This window comes from Dermacentor silvarum, chromosome 3, assembly GCF_013339745.2.
Source record: "Dermacentor silvarum isolate Dsil-2018 chromosome 3, BIME_Dsil_1.4, whole genome shotgun sequence".
NCBI classification, from domain to species: domain Eukaryota; kingdom Metazoa; phylum Arthropoda; class Arachnida; order Ixodida; family Ixodidae; genus Dermacentor; species Dermacentor silvarum.
Genome location: NC_051156.1, coordinates 4,622,664 through 4,637,529, shown reverse-complemented (window position 1 = coordinate 4,637,529; position 14,866 = coordinate 4,622,664). Strand labels below are relative to the sequence as shown.

Sequence of the window (14,866 nt, the reverse complement as noted above, 5' to 3'; positions counted from 1 at the left end):
GCCATTTAATGAGAATAACAATTTTGTTGCCAAACATGACTAATGCGTGCAATGAACCATTAAGGGTAGCATGCACATAAAAAAAAAGGTGTACGAGTGTGCAATCTTTGAAAAGCAATTGTACTCGTCAGGCTATCATTGCCAAGGCTGCATTATTGGCTCAGCTTCCATTCAATTCAATCAAGCAATTATTTCCCCACTGTTTGCTTTTGTTGAATGTTGATTGCAGGTGTTAGCATTCGCGAATTGAGGCTTTTGTTTTTATTGAATGCTGATCGCAGGTGTTAGCAATTGTGAGTTGAGGCTCTTGCTTGGGGGTGTTCGGCACTTTATAACCTTCACAAATGTTTGCTCTTGGGGCAACACATTGGCCATGGATCTAGCAACACTAGCTCGAGACTTAATGGCCTCAAGCTAGTGTGCAAGCAACAAGCTATATACAAATAAATAAATAACAAGCTCCTCTTTATTGACATGCTTTGAAGAGCCCCTAATTTAATGACGCAAGTTTTGGCCAGCTGACTTCTTGAAATGCTGCTTGCCCGATTCATAATATCAGTATTTGAAGGCAGGCACAGCCACTTCTCATCCATACTAATGGTGAAAGGTGAAATCTCTTGTCTGTTTTGTACTTAAAAACTGGAGTAGAAATGTAGCTGTTTCTTTTTATTTTTTCCACTCACAAATTTCTAGCATCGAATAACACTTTTCAATTCATAGATAAATGTTTATGCTGGTAGAGAAGGAAGGCGCAACACTGAACCCTAAGAACATGCCGGGAACATTGGGATACATTTACAGCAGCATCTCAACTCATTGAAGATGAGAAACTGTTTCGCAACCGATTCTCGGCGATGCCGGAACCTGCAGTTTTCAGTGGAGCTAAAAGGTGTGCACTGGCACCAGTTTGTCCTTCCATTTTATAAGAACCTTAATCGGAACAAACACTGAGACATCGTTAACACCACGAAACTGTTCTCTCTCTCTGTGGAAGCACTTGTGACTATTAACGAGAACCGCCTTCGTGGCATCGCAAAACATTCTGAGGATAGCAACAAGTGTAATGGCACAAAACACAAACTGTCTTTCTCCGAGCAACGCATGCAACTAAAGTGTGGGCTGCGTGGCTCCCAGAGAAGTTGGCTTTGGCCTTTGCTGGCTTTCAATTGTGCAGCCCTGTCTTAGATAGACAAAATTCACTGCTGTTTACGTGACAAGGGAATGCTATCATAGAACGACAGAAAGCTGAGCTAGTTGGTAAGGATTCATAATGCAAAAAAAGGTAAGGTGTGCAGACACGGGCACAAGAGTAGCGGACAACACGAACACCAGCTATCAAGTGGTTGATAGTTGATGTTCGTATTGTGCACTTCTCTTGTGTCCGTGTCTGCACACCTTACCTTTTTTTGCATTATGAATGCTATCAGTGGGATGCGTTGTGTCAGTGATAGAGTCGGGACATTATGTGCTATGTTAATGAGTGACCAAGTTCATCCTTGTAGCATCATACTTACCCACAAGATGACGGTTTACTCACATAGAGCTGAGAAAATACGGGCTACAGCTAGTTCTTGTGCGGTGTTTTTTTTTTGTCATGCACATTCAATTTCTCTTCTTTGAAGAAATCTTTAGTAGCAATATTTGTGCTGTTGTGTTAATTTGCACATGCGTTTCGTAGCTTCACTTCAAGGATGATCTTTGCCCAATCATGCATTATATGTTCATTTCACGCAGCTGTGATTTTGTATATTTGGAGCTTTTCTTTTATGCAGGGCAGGTTCGGTGGTAGATTGCCATTTTAGGACAGTTAACGTGCAAATAGATGGGCACCCTTGCTTAAAGAACATAAAAAGGAAAATGACAATAATGATATCTACATTTGTTGAACAATTGAAATATTGTGAAAGTAATAATAATGAACTTAATGAATAATACATATAATGTAAGTTGTGCTCTGGTGTATTTATTTTTACTTTTACGTTCAAATAAAAATAACATTTTACTCTATTTTAGGCCGTAGATTAGGACGAATCAGTAAGTGCAGGAGCATGCGAGAGAGCGTACAACTATGCATGAAGGGAAGATAAGCACCTGGTTTTGACATGCGGCAGTTCTTTCTTTTATGCTTTCTTTCACGTGTTGATGGGCAGATAGAGAACTGTGTGAAACACTTCTGTACAAGCCGAAGGTGAATTGTGCACCTTCTTGTTAGTGCATCGTTAAGTCTGCCTGTCTGCCTTCAAGGTACCCCGCAGCACTGTAATAAAAGGTACAACGTGTACCTTATATTAAAGGGATCTCCTTGTGAACCTCCTTTCAACAAAAAGATTTTTAGTGTGCGTCGTATGGACTGAGTTAACGGCAATCAGATGCTGCTGCTGCCACCATTGCCTCATTGCCACCATTGCATCAGACATTTGTGTACACGTGATCTCGAGATTGTGTGGCACAACCTTCCATTGTGCTGCTTGATTTCATAGGCCATAGCATCGGTGCAGTGGTATCATTCTCTGCCACCAGCTGGTGCCAGTGCCCCATCATTGAATCACCCGGCCAGAACTGTAAGAAACAGCCATCTTCCAGAGGCGCTGGGGTTCAAAACTGATAGGAGCGTTATCTGGTCAGAAGTCAAGATAGTAGGGTATTGGTGAGAAAAAAAGCAGCAAAGAGACGGACGAGATGCGTCCTACTGTACATAGCGCAAGAAAAAATTGCAGGCTACCATCTGTGAGGAAAAATATTTCGCTCCTATGTGGTCCTGGCAGTGTTGCGTAGCAACTAAGCAAACTTATGCATTGTGTTCAAGCAGTGTTAGAGGGTCTCAATAAAGGAACCCATTTAAAATGGCTTCTGAGACTCTTGGGCACCCATTATTAGATCTAGGCATTTTCTCACAGAGGTGCAGAAGTTAATCTGTCTCTTTTGAAATTTGATTGATTTGTTGACTGATTAATGCTTACTGTTGCAAGGGCCAAATACAGCCAAAGAGCGCTGAATACTTACCTCTGAAAATATAGCTCTACTGGAGGATGGTATTTGCCACAGTTATAGTAGGGCATGTTGGGGCTGCGGTATTAAAGCGCTTCATGGTGTTAGGAAACACAAACTTTTTGGGTACTAGGTGTTAAACAATGGATGTAGTATGTAGATATTGTTGGCCGGCTTTTATACATATGAATTAGTTTTTAAATCTTACAGAGCAGGTATAGCGAGCTCCACAAAGCATTGCTGGAAACTGGCAGTGTAGTAATAACATCACACTTCCCTTAAATGTACTGCTAATCAAACAAGCATTGTGGTGTAATATCTACTGAAACATGCATTCTGTGCAGATAATATCGAAGTATTCGGTTAAAGCAGTTCGAACTTGATAGGCTTATTCATCTTGATAGGCTTATTCATTCATTTATGTAACCGTATAACATATTCTTGCTCCACAATGGTTATTTGTTATCTGTACCGCCCCCCTCACGCAATACTCCTTCTGGAGCCTGTGAGGTATATGAAATAAAATTTAAAAAAATAAGAAACTGTAGCTTATTTTACATACTTTCATAAATTTGAAGAATATTCATGCAGTAGATATTCTGTGACCATTTATCTCGAAATGTAAACTAGTGCTTGAAAAGTTCTTATATTTTCCATCATAGGTCACTGTATGGTTTATCATGTTTGGCTTGCCCACTTGTTTTGAGTCTCATCACAATTATTTAATAACTGTGAATTGAAAATCTGTCCTTGCAGTGATCCTTGATCCTCTGCTGATGATGCCAGTATGGAGTCATAATAAGACTTGGGCACCAGCTTCATACCAATTTCTTTTTTTTCCTCCTTTTTCTTCTTTTTTTTATATGATGACACATCCATATAAAAAGCTTTAGTGCTAAGTTTTTGTGCAAGCAAAAATTTGGCTTTGCTGTTTCACAGGCAAGCATTGCTTGTACTCGATGCTTTTGGACCTGTCCATCAAGATAGTTGCCTAAATGTATCAAAATGTGAGTGCCAGCTTGTGTGAACCTTGCATATGAGTATGCTACAATAGTGGTGTTCTTGTTCTTCTTTGCTTTTTCTTTACATTTTACAGTGAAGTTGTTATTGTGACTATAACTGCTTGAATATGTTAATGTCAATGCCACATGAACAATGCAAATGCTAAAAGGTGTCGGCAATAAAAGCACAACATCAGAAATTTTGAATACTTCCGTGAGGAATTGAAACTCTTAACATGCTCAAATCGGAGAGGATGCTGGGAGCGATGAGATGAGTCTGGGCAAAATTACGAGTGTGCGAGTTGTATCAGATGCATTTCCAAAAACCATCACAGCTTCATTAATTTCTTGAACGAGCCATTGTAGGTGTTCAAGGTGTTTCAGGGAGAGGAATGGTTTGTAATTGCAATTGAAACTTTGCTAAAAATTTGTTTACAGTTCTTAAACGTCGGAACAAGTCTGGTGTTATCTACCTTTTTCTTTTTGCTCATCAGCTTAGACTACTGGGTGCAGGGCTCTTATGTAACATTATGAAACTTGTTCTGGGGCAGGCAGTAAATCATATTGCCAATGTAACCTCTGTAGGTCAAGCAACTATTGACAATTTATTTCAGAAACTAGTATACTCAAGTTTATGCCTTCTAATGTTATTCTGTCGTATGAAATATCTTAGTACTTTTGCATGTTCATGCAGCTATGTTTCGATGTATCCTTTCTCAGTGCCACAGCCCCTTACATAAAACCCTGAAAGGGGCACTCGAGAAATAGGTAAATGATGATGGCGAAACGATAGGCTGGAAGTGCTGCTGCAGGCAATTGACAGTTTGCTGTTCTTGCTTCTTTTAGGCAAGTGTCTGTGCACAAGTACGGCAAAGCACCTCCGTTCAAGTACAACGGTCACCTCAACTGCTCCTTCCCGTACATTCAGATGCCCTTGGATTACATCATTCCTGAGCTGCTCAAGAACGCTGTGCGGTGAGTTTTGAGGCAAAGCAGAGATTCTTCGGCGCCTCAAAGCAGGTGCGGTGTACTTCAACAGTAGCTGCAGCTAAGTAAAAGTCTGAGGACCTTTTTCTGCAGTGAAGGTAAGAGTATGTTGAGGAAAACCTGTCATCGATGTTGAGTGTTGTCCTCTTTGTTCTTGACACACCGCATTAATCACTCTAGCAGATGGATGAATCATTCTGAAGCTCTTCGCCAGAGCACTTGAGGTGTTTGGTTGCAGCTTCTTTTTTTTTTTTTGTGTCCTGATAGATTACGCAGCGAGATGGAGACAGGTTTATACCGTAGATCTTGCTGTAGTACATCCTCAACATTCACGAAAGAGGGTCATTTAAAGGCCATTTCAATAAAATAAAGAAGGCGTAATCATGACCAGGAATGTGGTTGATGGCTGAGTCTCCGGGCTGCGTAACTGGCATGCAACTTGGTCAGTTGCCAGTGTTTTTTTTCTTTCTAGTCATGGCTTTCTTATCGAGAAGGAACCAGGTCCCTTATTCTAGCCTTACAATGTAAATCCTTGTAGCAAGCTGCTTACTTGCTTATAGAAAGCGCTGGCAGTGGTGTGCAGTCACCAGAAAAACAATGTGTACCATTGAAGCATTGCTTTTATAAGTTGACTATGAACAGAACTTTTTTGTTTCTTCTTTGACCTCCTCAGAGCTACAGTGGAAAACCACATGGACAGCCCGGAATCAAGCCTCCCTCCAGTAACTGTCACCATTGCAAACAATGACATTGACTACATCATCAGGTGTGTAGCAAAGCTGTTTGTTTGTTTTTTTATTGACGTATTTGCTTGAATGTAATGTCAGCTTGTGTGTGCATTCAAACTGACAGGTAATTCGAACTGCCCTCTTGGTCGTGACAAAGTCCTGTGTATTTGAATAGAGACAATCTCCCATGAATTTTAATTTCAAAAACCATCGAATGGATATTTAGAACAAAGTTTCTCGCTCACATGGACTGCCTTTCGGCCAAACTCGAGCCAAAGGTGAAGGTTTGATATCAAGCATTGCTAGCTACCCTGTTGTCACATGCCGTAGTAAAAATGAGGAGAAAAGACACACGGGGGGCCAATGCCGAACCGGAGCAAGCAAAGTGATGCGCGCTCTTTTTTTCATCCAGCTTAAAAAACAGCAGGAAGGCGTCCCCTAGCACGTGGTCCGTTCGATCACGTGACCTCCAACATTTTGGGCGGGCAGGTGCCCATCAAGCCAGCATCAGGACATCTTAGCTCTCCCTCGCACCCACAGAAAACGGTGCAGGAGGTGCGATCTTATCTCACTTGAACTTTATACAAAACCTAGGCTGCATGCACATGTGGTCATGTGCTGATGGATGAAAGATAACTTTTTCATTGCAAGCCCAGTCACGAATTGGTTTTGCATGCTGGTAGTGTACAATCGATCGGGCGCTATATTTAATATTTTATTTAATATGTTTTTAATATATTTAGAAATTTTTGCTACCCTTGGAGTTCAAATTACGAGATTCTGCTGTACTAAAACAAACACTGTACTTCATATTTGGAACCATACATCAACCATAACATGACCTTTGCCTTTGGATGTCATTCCTTAAGGGGCCCCTCACAAGGTCTGGCCATTTTGAGCTGACAAGCACAGTGCATACAATGCGCGCTAACGATCATGTCTTTCAAGTATTACATCCCTACGCGCTGCGCGAAGAGCTTAAATTTCAATTGAAACGCCATTTTCTCTTCTCCTCGCGGGCACTGCACTCCCAGCCAGAGAGTCAACGTATATCGCGCAAGTGTGCCTATGTACATGGCAGTGCTGTGATGTGACCGCAGTGACACATGACTTTGAGAATTACTCGGCGTAACACCAGTTATTTGTTTAATGTGTAGCTTCAATAGACCAATTAAAGTTTAGAGAAATAATAAAACATGCAAACCGAATGTCTGCGTGTTTTTGTTTTACTAGCAAAAGAGATGTACTTCCGTTTCGTCTGCTTGTTCTCGCGTCGTGCAGTTTCATACGCTGAGAATGAAACTATGCCATTTTCTACCACGTTCCAGCACCACACGTTCATGCTCTTTGATCCTCTCATGCCTGCCTCATTGCTCGTGATTGTGGCACTGATCAGGTGTTCTCTTGCAGAGCACGCAAAATCGTCCGCTGCAGAAACAAGACAAATGCAACAGCACAGATGTATGCCACTGCGTAAAAACGTGACAGAGAGAGAGAGAGAGAAAAGAAAGCGGGGCACATGACATATTCATTTATGCGATCCTCTGGCTCTGTTATGGGAAAACGCAGGGAAGAAATTTCACTTGCGGAGTGTCTCTGTTGGCAGTGACGCTCGCCTCCTGAAATAATGGTTTCGCGCCACTTCAGATATTTCTATCTCTACTAATAATGAACTAATTTGAAAAATTGGTGAAGAAGAATATTCCTTAGAGGGCACGTAACAACTTCCAGTGTATAACCAAAATTTGGCATGGAGCTTGGTGAGGGCCCATTTAAGATGCGGCTAGTGCAACCACCACATAACCAAGCTTGGCTGGAAAGTGACCCTCACTGTAACCTATATTTAACAGCACAAAATACATTGTGCTATACGGTGTCCTATGTGATCTCTAGGTATTTAAAATATGGCAGCTCTGACTGCTGAAATCTACTGGAGATGTGCTGGATGATCTTCATCAAAGACATGTTTTTTATTTCACATGCTACATTCGTGTTCAAAATAATGCACCGAAAGTAAGTTAGAATTTAAGTAGATAAAAAGCAAGATAGAAAAGTTGTGTGTGTGCAGTAAAGCCTGCTTCCTGTTACATTGTCATTATTTTTGAAACTGTTCTAGAGACTCATAATAGTTGTTGCAGCAGTAATTAAATGTCACACTTTATTTGAGCTTTTATGACTTATGACTCTTCCTTGAAGGATTAAGAAAAAGCTTTAGCTCATTTAGTATTCTCTCTTACCTTTTCTTTCTGTCTTTCCATAGCCCTTAATACCCTTCTCCCATAGCACAGTAGCAAATGAGATGCGTCTGTAGTTCATCTCCCTGCCACTTCTCTCTCTATGGCTCAGAGGTGGCTTTTATTGCTGCCTATGTACTTGTAGAAAAAGCTGTCAGAAAAAGCGAAATCAGTCGTGCATGTCTACTGTTGTCAAAGAATGCAAAAACACCAGAACACATTTTACACCTTTTACCAGGATGGTGACAGGTGTAAAACATTGGAAGATTTAGGGCATCTGTGAAGCGTTGTACCACTTGTGTGGAAATCAAAAAGAAATTAAGGATTGACAGTGAGGTGGAGACTTCATGCAACAGTGGCTAAACATGGAAATTTCTGGAGGGAATGTTTCTGGAAGGCGACTTTGGGACAAGAAGCCCTGATGAAAACAAGTTCCTTTATTGAAATGTTGGCTCCTGCCTGATAAACCTCGTTTGCCCTTGTTTGATCACTCCCCGTGGGAGTATATTGAAATGCGCGAGTTGTTTTTCTTGTGTGTCATGTACACTTCGGTCAGTCTAGGTCTACCAAAAGTGAGCCTTTGTATAAAATTGCTTTTCGCCAAGTTTGAAATTGCCCGACTGTGCTCACAGGATATCGGACCGTGGAGGTGGCATTCCTCACGAGCACCTGGGCCAGATAATGCAGTACCACTTCTCGACGGCTGGCTCCTATGAGGCACAGTATGACGGTGGCCTGCTGGGCACCATGATGAACAGCCCCACCGATGGGCCAGCTGGAGGACCCATGCATGGGTACGTGTCTGGGCCTTTGTGCTAAAGGAAATCGTACAGTTGACTCCTGTTCATTCGGCCCTTGTGGGACCACAAGATTTGGCCGAATTATCTGAAAGGTCAAATTGAGTAGCAAAATAATGAATTCAAATCTGTTTTATTGCTTGAAGTAATCTGTAGTGTCTTCTTGCTTCTTGTTCTCGAAGTGTGACTTAATCGGCATGTTTCTAAGAGCGTCAACATATTTAAACACTGCCTCAGCGTTGTCTGAAAAGAAATCTAGAGTAAAAGTAAAGTAAAACCGCTTTTCGTAGCTTTTCGTAACTGCTGCGTGCATAAAGGGGCACCGGCGGGGGTTGGTGGGGTCGAATTAACCGAAGCAGCATGCTTTTACCTTAGAACTCAACAATATTTTTTTTCCATATCCCCTGTGTAAGGTTTCTCACCAGGACTTTCCAGTGCATTATAATTAAGCGAAACATCAAACTGAAGTCAAATTTAAAGGGAGTTGACGGTGTTTATTGATAGAACAGATGAACACAAAAGTTATATGCATTGATGACGACAGAAGATGACATCGATGACGACATTCAGCTAGTTTATTCCAGGCACAGTGCAGGAAAAATATGCAGATCCCGCATTTTAAGGGAACCTATGTTAACAAGAAACATTTGCTGCTCAGTGGATATGATTAAATGTTTAAATGTTTCGGTGTGTTTTTACTTCGCTTCTGCTCTTGGTAGTCACCAAGGGGCCACCAGAAGCGGAATGACACATACCTTCTAAGCACACAGTCTTAGACAGCACAGTTGTGACGTGAGCCTCCCCAACACCGTGTGTAGTAGAACAAGTAATGCCCATCACTCTCAAACAGCTGCCTACAACCGGTTTTGCGGGTGCAATGCGGAGACTGCAATTGAGGAAACACCTTACAACCATCTGGAGTAGGAAGCATGATGCATCAGCATAGGGAGAACAGGAAAATACTCGCACATACAATGTGCCACTGAAGTAGATAGAACACCTGCTAGGGTAAACTGGCACGGCAACACTTAATAAGGAAATTGTTGCTATGTGATGCGATGCACTTGCAAAATGTCTCAAAGCACTAGCTTGCACAGGCAAGCACAATTCCCGCAACGCTTTGCATAGTGTAGGTGTCAGCTACAGTCTAGTCTGCCAAGTTTTTCAGTGACTTCGGATTGCACATTTTCTCAGTATGTTCTTTCTTGTGTTTTTTTACCAGAACGTGTGAACGAGGTTCTACTGTACCTTCTTAAATGTGTCACATCAACATATCACTTATCGCCGCAGCAGTGTACTGATACTCCAGGCAAACCTTCATAATTATAGACGAGGCAGTGAGCACGTCCAAGGCGGATCACATGGTCAGTCAGCGTGAATTTCGCGGCCAACATTGTCGAAGTCATTAGGTCTAGGTGCCTAGGTCATGCTGGCAAGTTTGGTGTGACTGATACATTACGTTGTATTTGCTGTACGGGTGCCAGGACATAGCTCCTGTGCGATTATGGACTGTAGACACCAATGGCGAATCAACGGCACAAATGCCAGCAAACATTATAGCTAAAGCACAGGGGAAAGAAACTTCCAAGGACAGGAGCCGAAGTGTTCACTGCCTGCACTTGCTGAACTTGCGTCACCTGTCACAGTGAAATGCTGATGGGCACAAGGGCTTTCGTAATCCCGTCTGCTAAGTTGCACTCATTCACCAATTAGGGTGATCCAGCAAAGCGCAATCAAGTTATTGGAATGCCATCGACGCTACTGAATGTACTACGTGGGCTCAGCCAGCGCGACAAAGTCGATGGGACTACCGGCAAATCAAGTTGACCTTATATGAAACTGCTAATTTTCAGCACAGGAATTCTGTGATCACCACAGCTCTATTGCATGCTTTTCCAAGTTGTACAGTGAAGTGATTGCACCATTATATTCATTTCCAGCTCCATGATTTAAGCTTCCAGTCCCGATCAGTCTAACAGGAAACAAATAGGCAAGTATTGAACCGTATTGGTACCGATATGAACCTGTTGGTCAAATATATGCCACTTATTGGACCTCTTGGTTCCAATACAAACCTATTGGTCCTATAGGCCACAAATAAAAGTCTCCTATCGGACCTTATCCGTACCAATACAAACTCTACTTGCCCAATAGGCAACTAATAGATGTTACCTATTGAAACCTAATGGTACCAATACAAACTATTGGTCCAATAGGCGACAAATAGATGTCACTTATTGAACCCTATTCATACCACCACGCTAGAAGCACTGGGCATCAATCCGCCCACGCAGGTCGCCGGCAAGCTATCACTACCACCAGAATGGCAGCAGGATATCATCACTCGCCCGTTGCCACGTAATATGCACCCCGTGCACCACGAAAACAGAAGAGCTGCCAGAGCCAAAGCCTACGACAAGTATTCGGATCACGCAGGTGCCTTCTTTGTAGATGCCGCCGGACCCCTGCACAACCGCTCCACGGCAACCGTTGTACACAGGGGACAGGTGGTAGACTGCATCTCGGCCACCGGAATAGACATCACAGCCATGGAAGAGGCCGGTATAGCCTTAGCCATGCGTAATCCAAGAGCCACCTTTGTCTTCACGGATTCCCAGGCGGCGTATCGCTATTTCGCAAGAGGTCAAGTCGGCCACCTCGCACACTCAATACTTCAACAGGCTGCGGCCAATCGTCAAGAAGGTCAGTGGAAACAGCTGCTGTGGGTACCAGGGCACGCGGGAGTTCGAGGCAATGAGATTGCTCATGCCTCCGCCCGAGAACTTCTACACCGGCACTCCGCCGATTCCTCCACAGCCCCTTCTTTCATATTCTGAGATTCTACAGCACCTCCGGCTGAGTAGACGCACTTTACCCCCGCCTGATCCCAAATTAGATAATGCAACACAGGTAGCATGGAGACGCTTACAAATATTGTCCTTTCCAAATCCTTATGTATTATCAAAGATAGATCCTGCGACGTACAATCTGCAATGTAAATTCTGTCTCCAGACGGCCACGTTATACCACATGGTCTAGGCATGCCAGAAGAATCCGAAAATATCGGCCAAGCATAATCTGGCGATAGTCGAATGGGAAGCAACCCTGTCCAGCTCGGACCCAGAACAGCAACAATCCCTGGCCAACCGAGCCCGGACGGCGGCAAAAGCCAATGGTCTTCCGGACTAGGAGGTTTGACCACAAAACGACTATTAATTTTTCACTAATAAATGTTTTATTCTCTCTACCAATAGGATCCAAACAAAACCCATAGAGTTCTAGTGCATTTCTAATAGAACCTGTATGACTGCTCTGTTAGATTAACAGAACATTTTATTGGTATTTTTGCTTGGGCTTGTATGTGCTAACATTTTTTTTGGTGCTTCATGAGCTGCCACAGTTCATGCTTGCAGATGTTACAATAATATCTTGCGTATAATAGAAGTCTAAGATGATACAAGGAGCTGTTTTGGGCTGGCAATATGGAAACGAAAATTTTGTCTGTGTATAACATGACTAATAATAAGCACGTGGGTTTAGGCTGGTTTTCCTTAATGGCACACTAACGCTTACAAAATGTTTTTTATTTTTTGCCATCCAGGTTTGGCTTCGGGCTTCCCACATCGCGTGCGTATGCCGAGTACCTTGGTGGTACGTTGTCCTTCGAGACGCTCCAGGGCATCGGCACTGATGTCTACTTGCGTCTGCGCCACATCGACGGCAAATGCGAGAGCTTCCGTATCTGAGGGGCCTTCCTTCTGACACGTGCTCCTCCTGTGGTGAGCAGGTCATCAAGATGACGCCATCGCCTGCTGCCCCCATCCAGAAAATAGCAGCCTCTGATAGTTCTATTTACCACTTTTTTTTTTCAACATTTTTCTGCTCTAGAAAAATCTACTCTCATCTCGTAATTTTAAATTTTCTTCCTTAATCGAAGTGTGGAGCCAACTGTAAAAGATGCAGTTGATGGAAAGTGCTTTCATTGGGCTACGTGAAGTGGTGTGCTAAGAAGACTGAGCTGGAAGTCGTGAACAAGTGCTGGTGACTTCTAGTCAAGGAGTGCAGTGTGAGGTTCTGTAGAGACTTGTAGAACACTACTGACTGTTCTCAAAGCCTGCAAATTTACTCAGCTCGGTGACGAGAGGCCTTGGTGCCTTACGAGACACGTGTGTAACAGTGGCTTTCGATTAGTTCGCTTTTGTTTGCTGGAAATATTGGGCTAATCACTCACAGTACGGTGAATCATAGCCATTTTGTTGTTGAAAAATAGGGATTACCATACACAGTCGGGGATGTATTTTTTTTTTAACCTGGTAGGTCAAGTTCTGTGCAAGGGTGGTCATGCAAAATTTTGATGAACATGAGGATTTAAATTTTGAATAGATTTATTTTGTTCAGTTATGCCACTGAGCCGGCTTCTTACAGTGTGGACATTAGTGGAAGCGTGTTTGGATGAAAGGTGCAGGTACTATTTCATTGCTTGTAAATAAATGCTATTTTGTTGCTGTTCCAGTAATGTTTTGTGACGGCTCGTATATTTTCTTCTTTTTTTTTTCCTTGACACACCGCCTCTACTGTTACTCTCTACTTGCGATGTGGTGCTTTGAGAAATGCAAGAAACAAGCTTTGTTTGCCTCAGTTCTTTATGTTGTTTGGGCACGTGAAGGCCTCAAGAGCTTTAATGCTTTTTTGTGCAGCTCGAAACTAAACTTCAAAGCTCGCTTGTAAACTGGATATTGTGCGGATTGCTAGATGGTACCTAATGCAAGCTACACACTTTTTTGCTGCACATTCTTGACTTCTGTGTGTGTTAGCGCCACAGATGTATCCATGTGTACACGTCATGTTTTAATGACGTTTTGATGAACACCTAGGAGCTATGCAGAGGTCTTGCCCGGCTCTTTCAATTTTGTGAAGGGTGTAAACACCGTGTGTGTGCATGTGCTCACGTGCTCCACGGCCTCCTACTCGGGTGTGCTGCTGTAAGTGTCACATGTGATGGCCACATAGCTAAATGGCTCGGATGTTGTGCTGCACGTCGTCGTGTGGTGCTTTGTGAAGCATGCCAGCAAAGCACAAGAGCTGGGAGTGTCCCGGCCATTGGAGCTACACACAACCAAGGTAGTTGTCAACTTGTTTTTGGATGTTTATCCCCGTGTGTCCAAAGGTTGCACAAGTCTCCCCTTTCATTGCTTATTTCCATCTGTCTGTCGTTGGCAGTTTTTATTTAGGGTCACCGGTAGGGTCAATTCGATCTAGGCCCATCACCGCTTCACAACTGAGTAGCATGTGTATTGCCCCAAATGTTACACACGAGGGGCTTATTGTATGAGCTTGTGCCAGCTAACTTTGTAAGCGCCTGCTACATGGTCATCTGTCACCACGGATGTGTAGGTAGTCTTTACACAGACCGTAGAGGGAAGACTTATGATGTACTGAAGAGTGACCCTTGTTTGCTCTTCACTTTTGCTTAGTCAACTATGCTGCCAAGTGGTGCAAGCGTCAAGTTGTTGTCACATGCTCAGCAGTTTGACATTTTGTTTGCCTCTCAGCTGCTACAGCTAGAGTAGAGATGAAGCAGACAGAAACAACACGTAATGTTTTCTTTTTTCTTACCTTGTGTTATAATTTTGAGTGTAGCGGCATCCTTCTGGAAGTTTCTGAGGATCAGAATTGCACGGGTCATTTAACTTTGTGCAAAAGCTTGTGTGGTATGGCATCATGTGGGTGTGAGACTGAAGAGCGTGGCTTAGGTGATGCAATAAATTGTCCTGTTGTTTCTTTTGGTTCATTGTTTTTGGTTTGCCATTGCTGCTCATGGTTGAGCAATGTTGAAGAAGTATCAACACAAAATTAGTCTTTCTTTTTTTGTATAATAAATAGCAGTAGACGGAGACTGTGATATGGTACAAATTAGACTCGCTTTCTTTCGTAGTACAAGAAATAATTATCACTTTTTAATTTGACCAGTTCGCAACACTTGTCGAGTACAGTGCAGCTTTGAAACCTGAAACAGGTGGCTATCTCTATTCCTGGTGGTGGTCGCATGATACTGCATGTCACTGATATGTACGCCAATGCAGTTACAATGCAGTTACTGGGCCACCGATAGCTGTGTCCATTGAGAATGT

General features: G+C 42.9%; 1 protein-coding gene across 2 annotated transcripts in view; it reads left to right on the top strand.

Moving 5' to 3' along the window:
* Window positions 1-14,514, top strand: part of LOC119445285 (3-methyl-2-oxobutanoate dehydrogenase [lipoamide] kinase, mitochondrial-like) — an 84,941-nt gene extending 70,427 nt beyond the window's left edge. For both annotated transcript variants that reach the window (XM_037709599.2, XM_049663191.1), the window contains exons 8-11: window positions 4,836-4,964; window positions 5,650-5,742; window positions 8,571-8,732; window positions 12,337-14,514. In XM_037709599.2, the coding sequence (XP_037565527.1) occupies window positions 4,836-4,964; window positions 5,650-5,742; window positions 8,571-8,732; window positions 12,337-12,481 (529 nt within the window). In that variant the 3' untranslated portion in view covers window positions 12,482-14,514. The remainder of the gene's footprint in view (window positions 1-4,835; window positions 4,965-5,649; window positions 5,743-8,570; window positions 8,733-12,336) is intronic.
* The last annotated feature ends 352 nt before the right edge of the window (window positions 14,515-14,866 follow it).